At 42.2% G+C, this 25,177-nt stretch overlaps 1 protein-coding gene across 1 annotated transcript in view; it reads left to right on the top strand.

Annotated features, from left to right (window-relative positions):
* The window catches only part of MLF1 (myeloid leukemia factor 1), a 33,952-nt gene extending 26,442 nt beyond the window's left edge, over positions 1 to 7,510 (top strand). The window contains exons 4-7 of the mRNA XM_018574590.1: positions 2,523 to 2,651; positions 5,271 to 5,430; positions 6,701 to 6,848; positions 7,100 to 7,510. Coding sequence (XP_018430092.1) covers positions 2,523 to 2,651; positions 5,271 to 5,430; positions 6,701 to 6,848; positions 7,100 to 7,130 — 468 coding nt within the window. The 3' untranslated portion in view covers positions 7,131 to 7,510. The remainder of the gene's footprint in view (positions 1 to 2,522; positions 2,652 to 5,270; positions 5,431 to 6,700; positions 6,849 to 7,099) is intronic.
* Positions 7,511 to 25,177: the final 17,667 nt, after the last annotated feature.

A 25,177-nucleotide genomic window follows, 5' to 3' on the forward strand; every position in this document is an offset into this window, starting at 1 on the left:
ACTCGGTAACGCCACCGATATCGATACTAGTATCGGTGCATCCCTATCCAAAACCTCTGGTCTCAGTGACAACTGCTCCCCATTTTTTGCCTGGTGTCACAGGGACAGGTAGCAAAGTAAAATGTACCCAATGGGATCACAGAAACAAATTTAGGTTTTTATTTCTAACTCCTCCCCACTCTATCTAAAACTAAAGCAAGAAGCAATGAATGTGTCTGGAGTTAGGCTTTAGTGTTTAGCTGAATGGCAATGGAATGAACCTGTATTATTGATATTGCATTTCCTCCCCCTACACAAACCCCTGTTCCCTGTGAGTGGACAGCAGCTCCATTCACTGCCCCTGCCAGTGATGAACATAATCTTTTCAAGCCCCTGGAATCCTCTGTGTATGCCAAAGGTCTGTTTAGCCTTTCCAAGAAAATGCCGGGTCTATAGTTCCATTTGATTTAATGGCTCATTTTTATACTTCAGTGTGTATCCCTATTAATAACATTTCTCTTCACATACAGCCCATTGTAGCTTTCGGCCATGTTTGGTCATAGTACAGGGCCGGGCGAGGTGCCTATGTGTACTGCGGATCAGCCAAGTCTATATATGAGTGACTCATACTTTAATGTAGTAACATTATCTCCTTCCTAAGGCCACATCTCCAGCGTTCAGAAAAGAAAATTCCTCATCTTCCCTCGCACATCAGACACTCTAGCTGTGGGATCATTAGACTGTAATCGTGCTTTCTGCTCTCCAGCTCGCATTCGCTCTTCCAAAAACATAGACACACTAGTAACAGAAGAACCAGCATATATTAAGCTGCGCCTCTCCCCGTGACCGCCGCACTTCTCATATTGCTGGATGGGTCTGGACACATGCTGTACTATCAAAACAACCCTCTACTCTGAGGATAGCACTGTTTTTTTATTTGTGCTTCTTTAATGTTTTATTCTGAAATGTTATGATGTTGGCAGATTTCATATGTATCCAGTAAAGAGCAGAATGTGAATATGTCATATGACCGTGTATTGTTGTGTATGACATATGTGTGCCTAAGGCCCCTCTCACACGGGCGCTGTCCTTTCCGATCAGCAGGGAATGCGTGCACACATCACATAGTGAATGGAGCAGAACGGAACTCTGGTGACATCTTTGTCCATTCTGTTTTTACATCCATGTTGTGGTGGAGGTAAAAACTGAGGTGCGCAGACCCATGTTAGGTCTATGGGGAGTCGTATGTGTCCCTTTACATTAGATTACCTCCGATCCGTCGTGGTCAGGTCTGCCAAAATGGAACTCTATTCCATTTTTTAAACAGATTCAGGGGAATTGGAAGTAACGTCTGTTTAGATCTAGCTGATCATATAATATCAATGAAAGAAGCGGGCATAAACTCCAGGCAAACTTTTGCTCAACCCTTGCAGTGCGGCTACTTTAGCACCGCAAGGGTTAAAGTGACATTAAACCCTCAGATTTTTTAACATAAACCAATACTGTAATGTGCGCCTTACTGTAATCCATGGTTGTTTCCCTTCTCTTTGCTGCTCTTCCTTTTAAATCCTCATGTCTTCTCATGCTTGGGGAGAACTTCCCTTTGCAGCTGAGTGTCTCTTCCTGTAGTGCTGGCTCAGGTTACAAACCTACACACCAGACACCATGTATCCATTTCAGAGACAAGGCAGTCTGCTGCAAAACAGAAGTTCTGCCCAGCATGAGAACAGATACAGATTTAAAAGGAAGAGCAGCAAAGAGAAGGGAAACAACCATGGATTACAGTAAGGCACACATTACACTATTGTTTTATGTTAAAAAGTCTGAGGGTTTAATGTCACTTTAAGTGCTTGTTTGTTTTTTTTTCTTCTAGGTGCAAAAATCAAAAAGTTATACTCACCCGAGCCGTGGAGCCGGCAAATTATCACAGTGCTTCCCTCAGCCTGTCTCCTTCTCTGCTGCAGCAATGTTAATTCCCTCAGCGTCCTCACGGCTTATACACAGTGTATAGAACGTGATGACAGTGTATAGAATGTGAGGGAGAGAGGCTCCAAGGAGCGGTCTAACTTAGTTATTTTTGCACCTGGACACAAATAAGCACTTATCCCCTTTCACTAAAAATAACATCAGCATGCAGCTCTGCATTATGGCCACTAGATGGAGCCGAGGAACATAGAAAAATCTTACTCTTCTCCTCCATCTAGGTGCGAGTGTAAAAGTCAGAGATGGCAAACGGATATCTCTAAGGAATAAAAAAAATTAGCTCTAAGGGTAAAACTCGTGCCTAACAGCCAACCTCACAGGATACTTGCCATTACCTTAACTAGCCAGAAAACCTTCTGTGCGCCTCTCTGATTTGGTTTTACTATGCTCCTGGTTCCTCTACTAACTGCCTTCTTCTGTGCAATAACAATGGCCTTACCGGTCACTGGGACAGTTGTATTGGAGAATGCTAAAAATCCTTTACATGAAATAATATGCCGTGAGGTCCTAATATGTTTCCATTTGTCGTATATTTACCTATTTCATTTTGCTTCCTGCAGGAAGGATTGGCAGACAATCCAAACGCTCATTCATTTAAGTCTTCTTCAGTAATGACATATTCCAAGACTGGAAATGAGCCAGCAAAGATTTTCCAAGCTACTAGTCAAACACGTCAAGCTCCCGGTGGTGTGAGTATTAATTAGTACATCTGTCCTTACATTTGTTTTTGGTCTATGTTTACACATTTATTGACATGTACAACAAGCTTGCTGCTTTCATTCCAGCTTGGCAAGCTTGTTATGCCATTAACATGAGATGGATTAACTTTATTTGTAAGCATTTGACACAGGAAATGTGAACATACAAATCGTATTACCTTGCCTTTATTAAAAGAAATCCCCACTTTTGTGTAAAACATACTCCAACAGTGCAGACAGTTTATATTTGGTTAATACAAATGACCTTTTATTTTTCGGTCTGCAGCCATCTGGTTTTCTTAACAGATTTCAAACGTTGTTTCCCTTTCAATGATGGTGGATGCTCTATTTACATACAGGCTCTAGGGCAGGGGTGCCCATTAGGTAGATCGTGATCTACCAGTAGCTCTCAAAGCTGATGCTGGTAAATCACGAAGGGTGTTAATGGCGGCCCCTTTATTCCATTTTGGTATATGTATTTAGCTGTGCACACATGATTACCTATTAGCCTGAGTCTGCTGAGCCCAGCTCCCTGACACCTTTCTGGTGGATTCTGGTGGTTGAAGTGCTATGTATTACATCAAAGAATATTAGTTTACACAGCCTGTTGCACTACACTGTTTGTAAAATACAGCAAGGTGAGCAAGGAGAGACAGCCAGGAAAGAGAGAGCAAGGAGAGACAGCCAGGGGAGAGAACAAGGAGAGACAGCCAGGGGAGAGAACAAGGAGAGAGAGAACAAGGAGAGACAGCCAAGAGAGGGAAGAGAGAGAGAGAGGAGAGACAGCCAGGGGAGAGAACAAGGAGAGACAGCCAACAGAGGGAAGAGAGACAGCCAGGAGAGAAAATGAGGAATGACCGCCAGGAGAGAGAGGAGAGACAGCCAGGAGAGCGAGGAGAGACAGCCAGGAGAGAGAGAGAGAGAGAGCGAGGGAGGTTTTTTTTTTCGTTGGTAGATCTCATGTAGCTCGTCGTTTGAAAAGTAGATCTTAACACAAAAAATTGTGGGCACCCCTGCTGTAGGGCCTCTATAGAGTCCCCACATTAAAAAAGGGGGTATAGAGAGCTGGAAGAAACCATTATGCATTGCACTTTTGGGGTCTGGGAGCTCCTGGGACACATTTCAGAGGTATCTGCAGGTGCTTCAATTCACCTGACTGCTTTTAGGCTTTTGTGTCATGTCATGTAAAGTGGTTTTATACTAATATTCTTTCTTTATGCGTCATGAACATGAAATATTGCATTTAAATATTCTATATCTCAAGTCACGGCAACCTTTAAAGGAGAACTATGAAGTGAGTGATTTCCACTCATCCTCATAGTTGGAGCTGATGTGGGACAATGAAACTGTCACACGTCGGCTCAATAGATCGGGAAGTTAGCGAACACATACCAGCGCTCGCTCACTTCTGGATCTTCTCCCTGCAGGGAGCCATGACTGTCACTTACGGCTCCCTGCAGGGATTCCCCCCCTCCCCTCTCTAATCCTCCATCGCTGACTGGAGGAATGGACGGCGGAGGGGGCGGGCACAGCAAGCTCTGCCTCTAGATAGGCAGAGCCAGCTGTCACTCACGCAGCTGGGTGGATCTCGACAGTACTGTCGGGATCCATCCCGGCTGCGACGGTCTCGGTATATAGTGAGCTGTAGCTCGCGATATACTGAGCTTTGGGTGACGGGAGGACGCTAGTATATGTCCTCCTGTGATCCTTAGGAGAACTATGGGGAAAAACCCCATAGTTCTCCTTTTAAAAGTATGCAAAATCTCGAGGCACCCCAGTCCAAAATGTCAGATTTTAAAGGGGGACCCTATGCAAAAACACAGAAAAAAGTTTATTTCCCCCTTCACATCAAAGTGCCCCTTCAAATAAAGATTCCTCCCTTCACATAAGTCATCCTTTGCATTAGTAGCCCCCCATTTCACATCAGAAGCCTCTCTTTCATATCAAGGCCCCCCTTTCACACCACAGTTCCCCTTTACATCAGGAGCCCCCTGTACTTCAGTCTTCATTTCCCCCTTCAAATCATAGTCCCACTATCACAACATTTTGAGGCATCACTGAGGAAGCCAGAAGGCACGCCAGGGTGCCATGGCACCTTGGTTGAGAAATGCTATTCTGTATATAGCCAGCAGATGGAGCTCTTGCTCATGTTTTACTGGTTCTCCATATCTGCTTTGCTGAAAAAATAGCATGTTTACAGAGCTCAGAAGCTCAAGCTGTAAAGTTTGTAGTAGTCAGGAGACATTGCAGTGCACACCATTATTGTGTGAATGTTGCCACCTAGGGATGTGATTGATCAGCTTCAGCATTGTCCAGCCTGTGGAGCATTCAAGGGCAGTTCCTAGTACCAACCCTAGTAAATGGGAAAAACTGTGACAGGTACACTCAAATTCTGTATACTAGGAGTATAAATGCAGAAACGTGTGAGATTGATTTAGTTGCACTCTAACTCTGAAAACAGTTTTTGCTGCCATTGGAGAATGCATAGACAAGGTTGTGACAACCCTTTCTGAACGGGAATCATAGTGGATGGTTGAAGGTGGGATTATTATTTGGACTGTTTATGTGGGGATTATGCCAAAGTTTACAGCAATTATTTTTTCTATTTAGATTAAGGAAACTAAGAAATCCGTCCGGGATTCTACAACCGGAATGCAAGAAATGGCTGTCGGCCATCACATCAAAGATCGGGCCCATATTGTCAAACAATTGGAGAACAACAAGACCGGGGATCGTGAATTTAACCAAGAGTTTTTAAATATGGACGAATGTGAGTGGCAGTAATAATCTGTGATGGTGTTTCATAAGCCACCAGCATTTTATAATAACAATAGTCTTAATTCACTGACATCTAACACGTGTTAGTGTCCATAACTATCATTTGTAGCCCTCAATGGCTCCTCTCACTGCCAAAACAGCCATCTTGGGAAATACAAATCCTGACAGCTTAGTCAGTGGAGTTTCTTCTTTCACATTGTTTTCAATTGTATATTACTTTGTAAATGACATTTTATGGCAAAACAATATTATATTAAATCCTATTTTAAACTGATCCACAGCAAACGGGCCAACCTTGTGTACTGAACTAGCAGTTATAATGTTGTCATTTCACTGTCAGTACCTCTTTAATGTTGGTTTGGCTGTCTGTATTGATCAGAAATAGCCCGGCCTTAATGTGAATATTGGAATGTCTGCTTTGGACTAGTTTCATAACCTGAAATAAAGAATCTCGCCACTTCCACCACGGAAGTGCTTCATCTCATAATTCCATGATCAAAGCTTGATGAGATCTCCCGTTGCACTGTTCATCTTAATTCATTTGCAAAGACCCCGAGGAATATTATTATATATATCGGCAAATTTTCCAATTGTCCGGGGAGCTTATGCCTGCCACCCATCACATAGGAAATGACCAACAGTTACTTAGTGGATGAAAGAGGGGACAGAGTGCGACTACACATGCACGTTGCATATTTGAGTTCCCTGCGTTTCACCCCACAGTGCTATGGAAGCTACTTAAAGGTAAACAGTCAGTATGATGGCTGAGTGGTTAGCTCTTCTTTGCAGATGTGTTAAGCGTGAATTTCATCAGTGACTCTAAGTTCATGGGTTAGTTTTCACCTAAAATGATCAAATTGATGTGTTTATGGCCAACATAAATCTGAGAGTTTCATTCTGTCAGCTGCATGTCTTCGTTTGATGCGTTGTATGTGTTCTAAGATACATTTTAGGTGGGTGCAAAATAAAGGTGCAGCCTGTGCAGGAAGCTGCTAATAGCGTAAAACAGGGTCACAATAATGTAGAGTCTAAAAGGTTACTGGGTTCACCTGACTGTTCATGTATTTAATTGGAAATGATTTATATCAGGCAGCTAAATGAATAATTAGATCCCAAACACATTCAAATCCCTAAATCCATCCTTTTTAAATAGTGACAACAATGCATGTGCATCCTTCTATCGCTATACATATCAAATACTGATAGTGGGTAAAGTGGGATTATTTTACGAGTATGCATGTCTTATTCCTTCTATATTTCAGCGGAGGCACCTTCATTTAACAGTGAATGGGACAGAGAGATTTCCAGATTCAAACCCTATGAGGAGAAACTAGCCATAGCTGCTGCTAAGCCCAAACACCACAGTGCTCACTATTCTACCAAGATAGGGCTCCCGCATGTGCCCAGAAGGTAAGTCTCATACTTTATTATCAAGGTAAAAGGGCAGTAACGGTGGTACGTTACATTTTTGTCATTGGTTGCCCAGTGTAGTAGTTTTTTGGTGTTGCACAGTAGAGAACATTAGCACTTCAGTGAGACTGGTCTGAAAGTATTTTACTGTCCAATAAAATCACTGGTCCATTTAGTTCTAATTGTCTCATTCTCTTTGGAGCGTTGGTTTTACATGAAATAAATCTTTTTGTTTTGTTTTTTAATTGCAGGGAACGGTGCATCTCTAAAATGGTTATCTAGAAGGCAATTCAAATCTTTGGCTAAGAACTGAATCGGATTAATAAGAAATGATGGTCATCAAGGAGACACTAAAAAGAAATTGAGTCATCCGAGTTGTAATAGGGTCTGATAAATAAATAAGATCTGCACTTATGATCGGTTCTGCATTTTATTTGTAAAGTCTGATGAAGTCTGCAGGACACTTGTAGTACTTCTCTTACTAGTTTGGTAAACTCAGTAAACCAGTGATCATGCACTTTAGCAAACCAAGACCTATTTCCTTTATTACCAGTCATGTGATAGGAAGCATTTTATATGAAAAATGAAGCTGATCCTATATTATTTTTCAAATTAAAGGTTTCTATAATTCTGCAACTTAGTAAAAATATACTAATGGTAAACATAAGCAAAATATACCGAAGCATTGTAATATGCTGAAGCAGAAATAAATGTGCTTACCCTGTGTACCTGTCTATTATGTGTCAATTCGATTTTCATAAGACTGTAGATTTATATGATGGACCTAATATATTAACCTATCACAAGGCTGGCCAACTTAAACTGTGTATACAGTGCGTATAAAAGGTATTCACCCCTTGGAAGTTTTCATCTTTTATTGTACCTGAATCACAGTTGTTTGTTTTTTCTGTAACAAAAATACTTTACCATGTAGAAGTTGAAAACAGATCTCTGCAAAGTCATTTATATACATTACAGTGAAAAAACAACAAAGTAATTGATTGTTCTCCCATTTAACATGACACGCCATTATCACCCATCACACGTTCAGCCATCTCATTTCCAGAGTCACATGATTCATGAACTAGAGATTACCGGTGATTATTGAAGTGATTTGGGTATACATGCATTTATCTAGAAGGTTCACTTTTTGATGGGTCAGTATCATGGCATAACCTTTACCATGGAGACAAAATAACACTTCAAACAACTCTGTGAAAAGGGGATTTAAGAGCAAAATTTAGGGGATGGATAGCATGACAGATTTCAGTTTTGTGAATATCTCTTGGAGTACAATGATTCAGAAATGGAAAGGGTAAAGCAAAGTTATAAAGCGGTGAAAAAGAGGTCTCCTACCAAAAACTGAGTGACTGTGTAAGAATGAGACTGTTGAGAAAGGCCATCAAGAGATCGCTTGCCACCCTGTAGGAGTTACAGGCCTTAGGGATGGAGATTTGAGAGACTATGGATGCAGACAACAATTGTTACCTGGGTGCTTATCCAGTTGTAGCTTTATGGCACAGTGGTAAAAGAAAACCACTGTTTACCAAAATGCACATGACATCTCGCCTGCAGTCTGCCAGAAGGCACCTGGGAGATGCTGAAGTCAGCTGGAAGAAGGGTCTATGGTCTTATGAGACCAAAATTGAGTTAATGGCTAATTAGACCAAACACTGCACTTCATCATATATGTACCACCTCTACTGTGAAGCATGTGGTGGCACCATTACACTGTGGGGATGTTTTTCTGCAGCAGGCCCTGAGAGGCTTGTGAGGGTGGAACGTAAAAAGAATGAAGCAAAATACAGGGAAGGGAATTTATCAAAACTGGAGCAGAGAAAATGTGGAGCAGCTGTGCATATCAGCCAATCGGCTTCTCTCTCATTTTCAAAACTTAATTGAACAAACTAAAGAGAGAAGCTGATTGGTTGCCATGCACAGCTGCTCCAGATTTTGTCTGCTCCGTTTTTGATCAATTCCCCCCAGAGAATTTCTGGATGAAAACTTGAGGCAGCCTGCAAGAAACTTCGGGTTGCATCTAAATTTGTCTTTTATCAAAATATATTGAGTTGGTTTACTGAAGGCAAATCGGCTTTTCACTTTCCAAGGGGATTTTCCCTTAGCTTAGTGAATGTGGTGACAATTCACTTTGGAAAGAATACTCATCTTATGTAAGGAAAATTAAATAAACAGAATATTTGCTCTCACACACTTGAGGATGGGTGATGGAAGTCAGCAGAGCTTCACCTCACTCACTAAGCTCAGGGGCAATTCCCCTGCAAAGTGAACAGCCTGTTTGCCTTTTAGTAAATCAATGCCAATGACTCTGAGCATAAAAATGTAATTGCATAAGGTTGGCATGCAAACAGCAATGGTCATGTCCTGGAATGGCCAAGTCAGAGTCCCGATCTGCGTGTGATAGGGAATATGTGGCTGAACTTGGAAAAGGCTGTTTAGTCACAAAATACTGACTTAAAGGGGGTGTTGGTTATTTTGTGTTTTTTCCTTGTAATTCATTGAAATCACTTTGCAGAGATGTTTTTTTAATGAGTTGACTGTAATTTAGTGTTCTATGACAATGAAAGGTGAATACTTTTTATAGGCACTGGATGATAAAAACACATCAGCAGAGGTTACTTTCTGTAAGCAGATTACTGGATCCAAAGATATGGGCAGCTGGAATGACATGACATCTTTACCTTTCCTGGGAAATGAAACCTAACCTGGCCCCCTTCTCACCTTTTACTGGCCCTTTAATGTCCTTCTTGGCCAACAGGGAAGATCAAAAGGTGCAATGGATCTAGCTTGACTTTTACAAAAAAAATTAAAAATAAAGGATTAGCATATTAGTCTAGCTGACTGTATATTAGTATCTCCTGAATATTTCTCCATACACTTAGGGGTGTATTTATGAACAATTATTGAGCCATTCGTCCTGCACAACTGTATGTATATTCATTCTGTGTAAATGAATGCTTTTAGTATATTTCCAGGTCAAATGTAATATCAGATAAATACCACATGATGGCCACTAGATGGAGCTGAGAAGCATAGGGCACCTATTTATTGTGTATGCTCCTCATCTAGTGGCCATCATGAGGTATTTATTGATATTACAATCGACCTGGAAAGAAAATATACTAATAACATGAATTGTTGCCCCCATTCGCACAGAACTGATGTACATGCAATTTCTCAGGATGCATGGCTCTAAGAATTTTTTACAAATATGCCGCTATGTATTTTTAAGATTTGTGACCGGTATGTTTTACGTTAATGCAATCTAATTATAAACAGGTAACTAAAACCAGTTTTCCTCTGTGTTTTATCAGAACTAGAAGCTAGTTATATCGTATGCTTAATAGAGCATTACCTTATATTCTGTAAGGTTTGCAAAATCCACATGCTTCTTACTCCCTGATTCTCAAAACTGGTGGGCCATTGTGAATTAGGGAAGGAGTGTAATTGGGGGGGTGGGGGAGGGGGTATTTGCCAAAGGGCCAGTAATAATATCTGTTGGGCTGTTGGCCCTCAGTGGTAATACATTACTATTCAGCCATTGGTCAGAGAAAGAACTGCAGTCACATGCTACCAGGTTCAGACCTTGGTCACAGATCTGCCACAGTGAAGCCTTCCAGTACTGACTTCCTTTTAGGCTCTTAGAAGTCATGTGAGCTGATTCCATTAGCCATAAAGGAAGCTGGAAGATGTGAAAATATGTATCACAAATAACTGTTCTTTTAGGAACAGCCACTTTTTACCAGGCCCAACAATCACTGTGACACCATGGCACACTTTGTGGGGAACACGTTCTTTAGCCAACATAAATCTTTCCCTGCTATGAAAGTGCTAGTTGGTTGGGTTTACCCCCAAGGCCAAAGCTTCCCCAACCCTCCACTCTTGTGAACCCTGATATGTACGTTAGAAAACAAACAAAATTGTTGTTTCAAATCCATAAAAAAAAATTAAAGGAGAATTATGAGGCGAGTGATTTTCACTCAGCCTCATAATCTGAGCCGACCTGTGACAATGAAACTGGCGGCGCACGCTCACTTCTCGATCCTATGCCGGCAGAGAGCCATGACAGGGGAGGGACTGGATTCCCCCATCCTCCAGCGCTGACTGGCGGAGCGGACGGGGGAGGGGCGGGTACAGCTGGCTCTGCCTCTAGATAGGCAGAGCCCGCTGTCACACATGCAGCTGGGTGGATCCAGACACAATTGTCGGGATCCGTTTCAGCTGCGGCGTCTCAGTATACCGCGAGCTACAGCTTAGCTTAGGGTGATGGGAGGATGCTAGTTTGTGTCCTCCCGTTACCCTAAGGAGAACTATGGGGAAAAGCCCTAACCCCATAGTTCACCTTTAAGTTATTCAACAAAATAACTATTGACTACCATCTGGCCAATATAGATGTTATAATGACATATATGGTAACTGGATAGAAGTATAATGATCTCTGATATTTATGGCATTCTATACGTCATACTGTTCAGTTTTTGCTGAAACCAAAATGTAAACATTACAGTTTGACCATAACTCAAGGGAAATCCTTTCTTTACAATAAATAAACGCTGATCATTGGAAACATCATTGTAGTGGTCAGAAATGTGATCAGATTTACTTTAAAGTGATTTATTTTTATGCTTTTTCTTTCTTTTGTTTTCTAGTCGTATCTTACTGTTCATTTTGTAATAGTGTATAATTCTTTAAACATCCAAATAACTAGCCAGCAAGTAAATGAACTGCTTTGTAATTACAAAAAGCTGTATGTAATTTCATAAACATTTTTACAGAAACTCCCAAAAATTTCTTAAAATGAAAATATGTAAATGATCATTTTTTTTTCTTGGCTATACAACTGTAATGTTTCAAAATAAATTTGATTATAAACATTTTGATTTTTTTTTAACTTCTTTATTTTAATATTGCTTATAAACAACAGTAGCGCAGACTTCCTGTCATTGCCTTGTAGTAACATTGCACTTGTGATAATCTGATAAGATTTAAAACATACTGGCACTGGATGCATGACCTAAGAGCCTTCACAATAACCCTTTCTGTATGCGTTCCTCTATCATGTTCTATGGAAACACACTTTGGCTCAACCCAAAGCAAATAACTTTATATAGACACAAGTAGGTTGAATTTCATGCCTTGATCATGTAATTATTCTTATTTAGGCCTTGTTCACATGAACCTTTGCTTTTAAACAGAAGGGTGGTGTGTACAGCAAGCTTACAAGCCAGCTTCCAGACACGTTTTTGCAGCCTTTGAAGGATGCTTTAAAACATAACTCCAGACATACATTTCATAAAAGGTGTTCCAGACAATATAAAAAAATAAGGCTGCAAGACTCAGCTTTTTTCTGGCGGTGTCCCCTGCAGTAATTCCATTCCTCTACTAGGGTTCCTAGGTCTAAGGGTTGATTAATGCTCAAAATACACCTTTTACATGCCTGTAATTAATTATAAATCTAAGACTCTACAGGTCATCGCCACCAAATACTAATATTTCAATTGTTTTTAGCTGCAGGCAAGCTAACATACATGCAGATGTCAGATATTGCCAAACTGCTACTACACTCAATAAACCAAATAGTGCTGCCAATGTCCCTGCTTAATTCAAATATAAAACCAGCAAATAATGAAAAATAGCACAGTATGGCCTTGTAGTAGGGAAGATAAAGAGTGCTGAAAGGCCATTTCAGCAATGAGGTCTCCGTGAAATAACCAGGAGATTTTAACCTGCTGACACTCACCCAGATCAGAAATATCCATTTTCCGTACAGTTGACCTTCAGTAGATTGGAAGATATATTAATGGCCAGATTTAAAACTATGCTTATTTGAAGTTGCTTAGGGAACGTCCTCTTGCTGCTTCTATTGTCCCCCACATTGGTTTGAGGGGGAATAGATCCAAGTAAGGGTAGATGAGACATCTTTTCAGTGTGTTCCTGAGATCAGTAGAGCTTCCCGGGGGGCATAAGTAAGGATAAGGAAGTATAACAGAGGCAACTGCAGGCATTTACAGGAAACATGTCTTGTGAGAAACACAGGCTGCCATCTGAAATCGATGGATGCATGCCTGTCATACCGCCCCCTTGCTTTAACAGACTGATTTATTGACCCTGAACAAGTATTTAGAAAAGGACTTTTCTGATTTGCCTCCTTGTTTTGGGCCAATGACTCAGAATATAATAGTCAGTATGTAAGATTAATATCCAGACAACTAGCATCTTCAGAAGGAGCTCAGAACTGGCAGTCCTCACATTTTTTCCATGAATGGTGTACCTTGAGAACTTTACATGTATGGAACCAACAGTTATCTACTAATGCTATACAACAAAAACAACTATTAAAATCAGGATGTTTTCTCACTTTACTTTCATCTGGATTGTGTGTAATCCAAAGCAGCAAGAAACCACAGAGCATGTCACAGGGTCACACAGGTACTGTACCTCCTGAAGACTGTTGCGTGACTTCCACTGCACATTTGTATCTGACCAATTTGACTAAAGCAAACTAGTAACAGAGTTATTTTACAGAGGTTCACCCATTTCTACAGTATATCCCAATAGTAAACTCAATTATACTAAAGCTCAGCAATGTAGATGCCATGGAAGAACAAAGTTAATGGCTAGAACTTTCTTGCTTTCCCCTCATTTTAAATGACATTTACAGATATGATGCAAAAGGCTAAATAATAAGTTAAAACAGATGCTTGTATTTTCGCTAGTACACTGATGCAGTTATTTAATCAGTGAGGGGCCGTTAAACGAGTCAGTCCACCAAGCGGCAAGAGAGAGACTTTCTGGCTAACTTCAGTAGGGAGATCTTTCCACTCGAGCTCCTGAAAAAGTTAAGAAAACAGTGGGAGATAATGCCCATAGAAGTACACCAATAACTGACTTAAAGTGACACTAAACTCAGGAGTTAAATCTTAAAAATGCATTCAAGTACCTTAATATTTGTGTATCACTCGGCTGTAGATCCTCAAATCATCTCTGAATTTGGTCCTTCCACTGGTGGGTGGCTACTTTTGTTCCCCATGGTCCCTCTGTGTGTTGTAAAGTAGCCACAGCACCAAGCTAAAGGACTACAATCTCACCTTTGGTTAGCTCATTTGTACTAAAGTTATAGTCTATCATGGGAGTGAGCTTGGAGCTGTGGTTCCTTTACAACACACACAGGGACCATGGGGAACAAAAGTAGCCACCCTCCAGAAGGAAGGACAGTGTCAGCACTAATTCAGAGATGATTGGAGGGTCTACAGCCGAGTGATACACAAATAAGACACATATTTGTTAATAGTTAAGATACTTGAATGCAGATGTAACTTCTGAGTTTCGTGTTACTTTAACCGATTTGGGTGTTGTGACATCTTAAAGGAAAGCCATAATGTAACATTGAGGCTGACACTGCTCTACTTCAATACAATGATATTGCACTTACCCAGATCAAGTATGTAGTTGCTGTGTAAAATGTAATTTCAAGTTTAACAACTCAAGCAGAAGCACAAATTACCCCCCTGCGTTTGTAAGGCAAAATATCGACATAGAAAGTATCTTATTGGTAGCTAAGCAAAAGACAACTGAAAATGCTGATCTTTTTGCTGATAACCATTACTTTTTGTTTGCCGTTAACTGTTTTGTTTTTTATACACTGCATATTACAAATATCTAATTTATTTGTCTTTGTATCTTTTACTGTGCTGTGTACTGCGATCCCAAGATCTAGATCTATGCCGATTTTCTCGTTTTCTTGACCATGTGCTGGCTCCATCAGACTCCTCGGGCACCTTATCTCGCTCCATATGCTGTGTAGCGTTGGAAGAGCTTTGAGGTCTTTGTTCTTTGTTTTCCTTGATCTCACGAAGCAAGCGAACTGCATTCTGAAGAGAACTATTTGTTTTATCAAGCGTGTGAAGAGTTTCTTTCTGAAGAGACAACATCCTTGTCACATAGAAGTTCATAGTATCTGAGCATTCCTTCATGCCATCAGTAAGCCTAGACACATTTCTGCCCATATAGGACAGTTCAGAATGAATTGCAGCAAAGCTACTGTCCAGCATATGATATAGATGTGCGTACTGGGTGTAATATTGGTATGCATATGGGTTTTGTGTAAAATAATAGCTCTCTTCACCATTTAGTTCTTGGTGCGCTTCCTCTGGTGAATTGTTCACGGCATCTGAAGAGTTCTTAGCTTCCTGAGCATGCTTAGATGTAGAGCTCACGTCCTTTGATGGAGACGGAGTCTGGGAATTTCTGGGGGACATATTCTGCTCAGGACCTATGGACAAATGAAGGGATATTTTGAACAATTGTGTCTTGATTAGTATTCTAATTGTGCAGGCTTGCTTCTAATTATGTGTTTACATTATGTAACATAAGGAAAGGAGAAGTCATTGAGGGGCGGTTTTCAATCCTATGTACAGGAATAGCGGAACTCAGACCAGGTTTTCAGGTTGACTTTGGGTCTCAATAATCCAGCTCGGGTTTTGTGTCTCTCACCTGGATTGTTAATTGCTTAACGATTGCTTATCCGGTTGAGATAAAAGGGGGAAGGCTGAAGCATGATGTTGCTCTGGCCTGGGACTTGAGAGCATTCTGAGAGAGCTACAAGTCGCATGGTTGCGAGTGGAAGGTTGCTGAAAGTCCTTTTTGTTTTGTGAGGTGGCTGAGAGAAACTCACCCCCTGGTAGAGAGGAAACCTGTCTGTTTAGTCAGAGCCTGAAAGGCAAGGATTTGTTTTCCGTTTTATTTTGTGTTATTGCAACCTCGTAATAAATACTGACTGCAAGTCAGATAAACAAAGGACTTTGCTGCCTGGACTACCTTTTTCCCAGGGAAGGTGATCCCCCCATTTGAGCTATACTCCACAATTATCAATATCTGATTCTTCATCTTGAGTGAAAAGTGGTGTTGCTGGCCATGCATGCTACATTTTGAAAAGGGTTGGCCGTAGATCCCATTGCCAAGCAATTGAGACAGATTTGGATTGGCCATTCAAAAACTGAAGGTTAACTGCTGATCAATTTTTAATTGACTTTTATCAGATAATTCTCTAAATCGTTTGATTTATTGAAAAATATGCTCGATCGCTCTCCCTCTCAACCACTGTGCTGGCATAGTTGAGTAATGGCCTCTCACCTCAATTATAGAGTGCACTGGACTGGTTGCCTACTGTAGTCCTATTGTCCTATTTAGTCCTATTTTGTCCACAGTGTAGACTATGAGAATGGAGGTTGTTAGAACAAAGTCTATCTGACTGAATATCTATTTCTGTAACTTCAGCTGTATAAAAGCATTTATTGATGCTTCATTTTTTTTTCTTGAAGCTCGACTTCAAGTGTTAATGGTCAAGTGCTTGGGAAATGGTTAAGAGATAAGGTCATATGTATTAAGTTTAAAGGGTATAGATGTTAGGAATGCTTAGGGGAGCGTTAGTATTTTCACTTGCTCTCAGCTCTAAAAGCCCCATGCCAAGAACTAATGCACCGACATCCTTGTGCCAAGAACGTATGTGCCAGTTTGCATCTAGTTCTGTTAAACACGGGCCAAATGTAGCTAACCTGGCTTCACCTGGGAAGTAAAGCCATGTCCTACTGACCTGCATTTTGTGCTGATGCAAATTCCCCATGTATCTGCACATTATGCCTATGTTAACAATAAAGTTCAATGAACCTTATTGGACCTTTTGCTGCCAAGGCCTTTTTTTTATTTTGCACACATGATATAATCCACATTTTAGGCCTGAAAATTACTTAAAATCCCCAAAACATATATTTTTTGAAAGTTAACACCCTGTAATATAAAAAGGTGGCAGTGGCAATTTTTTATGTTGCACGATATTGGTGTAACTCTTCATCAAACCGCGTGTTTGTGTGAATGCGTGCAAGGACTTTCAACTTTTTTTTATTTTTACATTTATTCTATATTATTTTTTAAAACTGTTTTCTTTGCTTTTTTTTTTTACTTTACTTTAGTTGCTATCACATAGGAGGGCTAACAAGCCACCCCCGCCCCCTATGATAGCATATTGGCAGTGGCAGGTCTTCTTTAAGGTGTTGCGGACCCCAGTATCACCATTTTAAATAAGCTGTTGAAGTGCAAATTGCCGAGCAATGACAGCAATGGGACCGGAAGTGATGCAATACGCGTCGCTCCCTGTAACATAGAGCGGAGAGGGAGATCGGTGAATGGATGTGCACCGCTCTCCTCACCAGCTTCTCGCAGGCACCTGACATGCCGGTACTGGGCCCGCAGAAGGGGCAGCGGAACACAGGAAACACGGTGGGTGCTTTGGGCAGGGGTGGGCACTTTACAGGCCCATAGAAGCGATCTGGCGGCAGCTGAGCCGCCAGAATCTCTTCTATTGTAAAGCCGCCAGCCGGCTCTACAAATAGAGTCCTCTTCTGTTTACAGGGCTGTGCTGCCAATTATGTATTATGTATGTCAGTGGACGCAAAGGGGTAAATGCAGACCCTGGGGAGTGGTGTGTGTAAGTGCATCAAACAAAATCTAAGCATATTTCACAACAAAGACGATACATAGCACCCTATTGTAATATAAAAAAATGACCAACAATTGTGCAGCAATCTGGGCATGCGTGAAATGAAAATGATGCTATACAGTATATAGGCGGCAAACATCAGAACACCAATTAGTAGCAGTGGAAAATGTAATCTGACTCAGTATTGTTTTCTATTAAAATGGCAACCAGTGGCATATCGGAGCAGCAAAAAACGCCACCCCCAAATCAGTGTGGTGAGCTGGGCTGCACAGAATCAGGCAGCCTCGGCTGCCTAATTAGGCAAATTAGGCAGCCGCTCGTTGGATCTCACAGCTGCTTAATTTACCTGAGAGCGCTGCCTGGTGGAGGAGGCGGGACCATAGATGGGAGGGGGAGGGGCCACATTGGAACTGAAGGCAGTGCTGGGCCAGGGCTGAGTGAGATGCGGCCCGGCTGGCGAAGGTGCTGCGGGCAGCTAGGGGCTGCTCATACCCCACCATCTGACGGCAGGATGCCCCAGAGGCAGGTTGGGGTACTTCAGGTACGAGGAGCAGCACATGTGTGCAGGGAAGGGACCCTGCACAGCCCACCATAGATCCTGAACAGCCTACCTGAGAGTTTTAGGTGGGCTGTGCAGGGTCTGTGGTGGGCTCTACAGGATCTCAGATGGGCTGTGTGGGGTCTTTGGTGGGCTATGCACTGTCTATGGTGGGCTATGCAGGGTCTAAGATAGGCTCTGCAAGGTCTCATGTAGGCTATGCAGGGTCTGTGGTGGGGTCTGCTGCATCTCAGGTTCGCTGTGCAGGATCTATGGTGGGCTCTGCGTGGTCTCAGGTTGGCTGTGCAGAATCTATGGTGGGCTCTGCAGGGTCTGTGGTGGGCTCTGCAGGATCTATGATGGGCTGTGCAGGCTCTATGGTGGGTCGTGCAGGGTCTGTGGTGGGGTCTGCTGGATCTATGGTGGGTTCTCCAGGTCTATGGTGGGCTCTGCAGGGTCTCGGGCTGAGACCCTGCAGAGCCCACAAGAGATTCCTTACAGCCCACCTGAGACCCTGGCTTCCCTGCTATGCTACTAATGCAACCTGTCAGAAGTAGTATACAGCATGCAGCTAACAAAATGGGAGGCTTTAAATGGTGCTGGTATTGGAGAAATGGTTGTGGCCACTGAAGGGTGTGGTTAGTGAGGGTGGTGGTCACTGAGGGGCACTGTAAAGCTGTCTCGCACAGGGAGCCTAAAAGCCTAAGGCCGGCCCTGCACATACATAATAATAATTACTAATATGATTATTTAGGAAGCATTCTGTGTATTACCTGGAGGTCCCACAGATGGGGATTCTGTATTCCTGCTCATCTCTGGTTCTATAATACGTGGCTTATTCCTGTACAGACAATTACAAAGTTGTTGGAGTTATGATATTAGTATCTTGGCAGAAAGCAGAAAATCTTTGTAACATCTGCTGCTACCGTATACAACTTGCTATGTACTAATGTATTAGGTTGGTTAAATACTTTATCAAGGCGATGAAGGCAAAGGTTGTACCACCATCTGCATTTCAATATGATATGAAAATAGAGAGAAGTTGGGTAACGTATATTGGACCACAAGCCATGTGTTTTAGTTTTGGATGGGGTAAGAAAAGAGTTGGAACCCCTTTTCATTTTTTTTTATTGCTACCTATGTACCCGCGGGGAGGGGGTTCACCCTATCTATTCATACTGATAACCATTGTCATCAGGACTAAAAGTGAGTAAAAGTCCACAATTTTGAGTTGTCACCGGAACAAAAATAGCGGGAAAATCTTCCAGTAGGGAATACTGTCAAAGAGAGGATTTCTCACACTTTGGGGAGATTCCATCCCACTTCCTTTCGTGTCTCCTGGACTGGAAGTAAATAGAAAGGGACACAGACAGGTCACAATTAGGGCATATAGTTAGATTCAGATGACATACTTTGCAGGGTGACAAACTCTTAACCACTCCATTCTATTAATCTCTACATAGAGCAGGCTAAATGACACACTCTGCAGGAGAGGTAAAACTTCCACCAAACTACTCTATTCTAGCCTGGGCTACATACAACACACTAGCATGCACACTATACAAGGAGGTTCCCACTCCACTCCATTCTAGAGTTATACACATCACAAAATGTACACACTACAGGGAGAACATCTGTAAAAATACTCAATGTTTTAGTTGTCTTCTCAGTCCCCTCTTTTGAAAATGACGGCTCCAAAGAGAGGACATCCTTAGACCCACACTGACTTTATGGCTAAACTCTGCCAACTGAAGCATTCAGCAAAATTCCGGTACACTGGTATCACTGTCAGATACCCGATCACTGAAAGAGATTAGGTGTCTAAGGCATTCTAGAGCCCTGAATAGCTGCGCACGTACAATGTACGTGCACAGTCATTTAGGCACTTGGTGACGGGGACGCCCCATCATTAAGGGGTTAAAGTTACTTGTTGACTACTTTGTTATTGCCCATTTTAATAGTAAACATAGGATTTGGAATAGGGTTACTTCACTAAGCTGCGGGAAATCCTTTAAAGTGCAATACATGTTCTGCCTCACAGGAGCTTTTGGCAATTATGCACAGGATATAATTGTCCGTCTATCTGCTAGATATTTTACACACAGCTTTTTTGTGGACCAAGTGGTGTCAGCCCTGCCCAGTTTTCTTTTTGATAAACTGCCCAGAACTTAACCCTATCCTATTCTCCACAACATAAAGACTATACATTCTGTAGTTGGTAAGTATGCAAAGGACATAGGCCAGTTCTGAATGTCTGACATGATCAACAGGTATATTTTTGCACTTATTGAACAGATTTAACAAAACAGTTTTCAGCAGTAAACGTGACAGACCAAACAGGAACAAATACTGGCATTTTTGTCTTTCCTGTAAAATCAATTTTAAAAATCTTGTTTTCTTGATCATACATCACAGGACACAGGAAGTTAATTTTTAGACTACTGGGATTTCAGAAGCAGTCCAACAGAGGGATTCAGACTCGGGAATAGAAGTCGTGGCATTGAGGTAAACTTTGACCACTTGAACTACGTCTAAGCAGGTTAGGAAAATGTCTTTAGTGTTTAGGAGCAGAACACAAGGATGGCAACATGATGTCCTGGTTAAGGTGGGAGGCAGAGACCACCTTAGAGAGAAAGAAGGCCTTAGGCTTCAGCACAACGTTATCCTTATGGATGATCAGAAAGGGCTCTTTGCACGTCAAGGCCTTGGCAACAAGGAAGACCATCTTGTGATTAAATAATTGGCAGAGACATATTTCTGATCGGTTCAAAGGGCAGCTTCTGAAGGGCCGAGAGAACCACTCTGATGTCCCACGGCATCACCAGAGCACAAATATGGGGAACAAAGGCCTACAGCAACTAGTGTGAGGCAAACTGCCTCATGATGAGGATCACCAAGGCAAATAACTGGCCCTTAATGGTACTTAAGGTTATACGCTCATCCAGACCACACCAAATGACGTGTAGAATGCGTCCTACACATTACTTCCTAGACTGGAACTTCCTGGCCTCACACCATGCGTAGTACGCTGACCAAGTGCAATGGTAGATTTGTGGGAGGTCAACCTCCTAGCCTTAAGAGGCATAGAGATGATAGCATATGAAAGGCCCCTACCCCTCAGAAATAAGGTTTAATGAGCCATGCCAAAAAAACTGACTGAGAAGCAGGGTGGAATATCGATCCCTGCAACAGAAGATCTGGACGGTCCGAAAGAACAAGCCATTTGACCATGAGTCCACATACAAGAACTGCTTTGGTCAGTTGAAGGCAATGTGGATCACTGGTTTGCCCTCTGTCTCGATCCTGTGAAGAAAGAAGGCATGGATCAGTTTGAACTGATAACATGGAGTCACAAAGGCGTCCAACGTGAAGGCTAAAGGATTCCTGGTCCTAGTAACAAACATGTCCATCTTATTGTTGAATCAGGTCCCAAAACACCTCCTGGTGAAGGGAGCATTCTCAGACCCAGTTGCTGCTAAGGTAATTCGCCTGCCAATTTTCCACGCCTGGAATGTGCACGGTGGACAAAGCTGGATAGTGACATTCTGCTCAAGCTAGAAACAGGTTGGTTTCTCTCAAAGATTTAGAATCAGAACTGAAGAGACAACTTGCTTTGATCTTCAAGATGTTTATTGGGAGTTGTTATTCATCCAGGTCCCCTGGGACCAAAAGGCCTTCCAGGGCTCTGCCCTGGCCCAACAGACTGGAGACTGTCATGAGCACCTTCCAGAACAAGGGAAGGAAGGACTTTCCTGTCTCCAGCGCCAGACTGGCTATCCACCAGGGCAAGCTTCGTATTGTTGGACAAGCAGATAGAGAAATCTTAGGATCAAACCTGCTAGGATGTTGATCTACAATGGCCTGAAGTGAAACTGAGCATATCAAACTGCCCTGAAGATGGCTACCATCGGGCCGAAAACTTTCATGCAAAGGAGAATGGTTGGATACTTCCTGAACTGTAGGATCTAAATGTAACAATGTACAGACTGCAACTTCTGTGGTTTGTATCTGTATATGATGAAGGTTGATGGGCAGGGCTGATTTTGACTGCTCTCTGAGGAGCAGATCATCCAAGTACCCCAATATGGGGATCACCTGAAATTGCAACATGACTAAGATAGAGGCCAGCACCTTGGTGAACACCATGGGAGCTGTGAACAGACTGTAGGGAATAGAAACAAATGCCCACAGCAAAACACGTAGCGACTGAGGGCAGGGAAAATGGGGATGTGTAAATACGTAGCTGTGATTTCATGTGGAGGCCAGGAAACTTCCTGGATAAAGGGAGGCAATGACAGAGTGGATGGATTCCTTCCTGAACTTCTGAACCTGCAGGAACCTGTTTAAGATCTTAAACTGTATTTCCACGCAGTCAAATTTGAGAAAGCCCATCTATGTGTTTTATGTTTTCCCATTTACACAGCATAATTTAAAAAAATGAATAAATACAAATATTTTCCACCTTTTTCCTATGGGCCACGCCCGCTCGGAGGACAAAAGCCACCCCCACCAGGAGGACAAAGGGTGGACAGCGAAAAGGGGGGGGTCTTCAGTGGCAGGGCACCAATAACCCTTTCGCTGCCAGAGACAGTTTTGCTTTTTTGCACACATGTTAAAATGCACAATTTAGGTCTTAATCTTGATTAAAGGTAAAGAAATATATATATTTTCTGAAAGCAGAGACCCTGGAGAATAAAATGATGGCAGCTACAATTTTTTTATGGCACACAATATTAGCACAACAGTTTTTCAAATGCACATTTTCTGTAAAAACATTAATTTAAGTGCACACATACACAATATAATGCCCAATTTGTGGTCAAATATAAAAGATGAGGTTGCGCCGAGTAAATAGATACCAAACATAGGGAGCATCGAAATGTTGACCTCTGAAACAGTGAAAAACTTTGCTACCATAAATTGTCCATAGGTGACACTTTAAAAGCCTGCGTGGCGCAAATGTCATTTTCATACGTAGGTGCCTTTTATGTATGTGTTCCCATTCGTATATGCTGGTAAGTGGTGGGGCTTTACATTTTTTAAAAATTATTTTAATCAACTTTTTTTCATTTATTTTTATTGCTGATAGCCCCCTATGTGATAGAATATTATTGGTGACAGGGCCTGTTTAAGCAGAGAGGGGTTTTAGACCCCTAATGTCGCCTTTGCAGCCCACTGAAGCTGATCAAGCACAGCCCGTACTCAATCATCTTCTTCCCCGGCCTCTGTGGCAACTCAGAACCTGGAAGTGATGAAATCATTGTTAATTCCATGTTCATTTAGCAGGGAGGAGATCAGTGAATGCATGTTCCCTGGGCTTCCTCCCCTCTCTCTGCCAGCATCTGCCATGGCTGTCCCAGGGTGTAGAATTGATTGGGCAGATAACCTGAGCCACCCAAATAACTTCTACATTCTGCTACAGCAGCCAGGAGTGTGATTATGACTCCCTGCTGCCACAGACATGGCAGCAAAAGGGTTAAAGAATTGTGGCCCTGGGCCTGTAAACCACCTAGTGGCTAACCACACATGCTGCACTAAGTGTCCAAGAGAGCTACAGTCTGCCAAAAGGAAAGCCAATCCAGATAGTTGCTGGAGGCGCCACAGTGGCTATGACATCATTGGGGAATCTTGCTAGAAGAGTCTTGCAGGACCAATCTGCAAGAAAATAGTGTAAAAGAGAGCAGAAAGAAGGTGCCCACCACCTGAGGACACCAGAACAAAACTGAGGCATGCTGGGAGTGGGCGGGGATATGCAGAAATGTTATCGATTTGTCACTGTCCAATCACCTGAAGGGAGCTGCATGACCCCAGTGGTCTAAGAATGAACTCCCTGTTTCCTATGATGTACCATCAAGAATGTATGCTTTACATACACTTTAAGTGGATCCTTTATGTCCTAGTAAAGGCCATCCAGAGGCCAATGGTGAAAATCTGGACAGTTATTTCAATGAACTGTTTTTTACATACGAAAACGAGCACTAAAACATATTGGAAATGAAAGTAACCAGCATGCAGCATGGCCAGATCTACCAGTGAGGTTCTCTATATAAAATACTTGTGCATAGAAATACCCTATCCTGAGAAATAACATTACATCTAGTACGATAACATTATATCTACAACGATAACCTTGTATCCAGCAGCCAAACTACAAAGGTTCGCTAGAGGGCGCTCACTCTCCGCCAACCGTCACAAAATAACTGCGAGCGAACCATAACACACCGGTGCTTCCTCCTCCTACTTTGCTCTGATTGGCTACTGACCGTGTCAAGGTCAATGAACGATTCAGACATTTTTCTTCAGGGCAATGCCATATGGATATTCTAATTAGGACGTCAAAAATGAATAAGGGTGCTTATAGCGCATTTACAGCCGCCATTCGCCTTTCACACGGAAATAACCCGGTATATAAAGTGTGCTGTCCAATTATCGGGAGTTCTAAGTGTGACTATAGCCGTGCGTTCCAATGACCGGAAGTCTTAGCCGGCTTCTTTGACTCCCGGAAGTGATTCTCTTCCGCAGAGATCAGCGTGACTTTCAGAGGTAGAAATGGGGATTCTACGAGCTGCTTCTGTCATCGGGCCCTGGCTGTCATACGGTACCGGGGTGACTACTAGGAGTCAGGTGAGGTGACCACATGTGTCTATGTCAGGGTGCGCTGTCACTAGTAGTTCCACTCTTCAATTAGGTGGATGGCTGCATCAGGTTAATCATACATGGCAGTCCTCTGAGCTTTAATGTATTGTTTGCTAATTGTAATCACAATAGAAGCAAATTAATTACATCCAATGTAGACTTGTACCAGCAGAGCATCTTTGAAAACATTGACAGCCATACTAATGGGAGACCTATAGCAGCTCTCTGCCCAGGAGTACGGTGTGCCATCCATGATTGTATCCTGAGAAGTTTAGTGTTCACACATCTGCAGGTTTCTAGCAATGTTGTCTCTGAAATGGGTGCAAGTCATCTCTGTTTATAGTGTGCATGCTCTCATGTCTTCCTGTGTCTGCTCTTAGATCGAGCTCAGATACATGCTGGAATGTGTAGTTCTGTGCATGCAGGCTCTGTTTACCAGAGGTTCATTAATAATGGTCCAGATACTTTATTAGGTCCAGAGGATCCTATCACAGTTTCTAGCTTGGCCTTTTCACTCTGTGTTAAAGTATGTATGCATGTGAGATGGAGACCTTAGATTGTAAGCTCCTTGAGGGCAGGGACTGATGTGAATGCGAAGGATGTAAAGACCTGCGTAAACTGACAGTGATATATAAATTCCTG

Source organism: Nanorana parkeri, unplaced genomic scaffold (assembly GCF_000935625.1).
Source record: "Nanorana parkeri isolate BGI_ZX_2015 unplaced genomic scaffold, ASM93562v1 scaffold3072, whole genome shotgun sequence".
Taxonomy (NCBI): Eukaryota; Metazoa; Chordata; class Amphibia; order Anura; family Dicroglossidae; genus Nanorana; species Nanorana parkeri.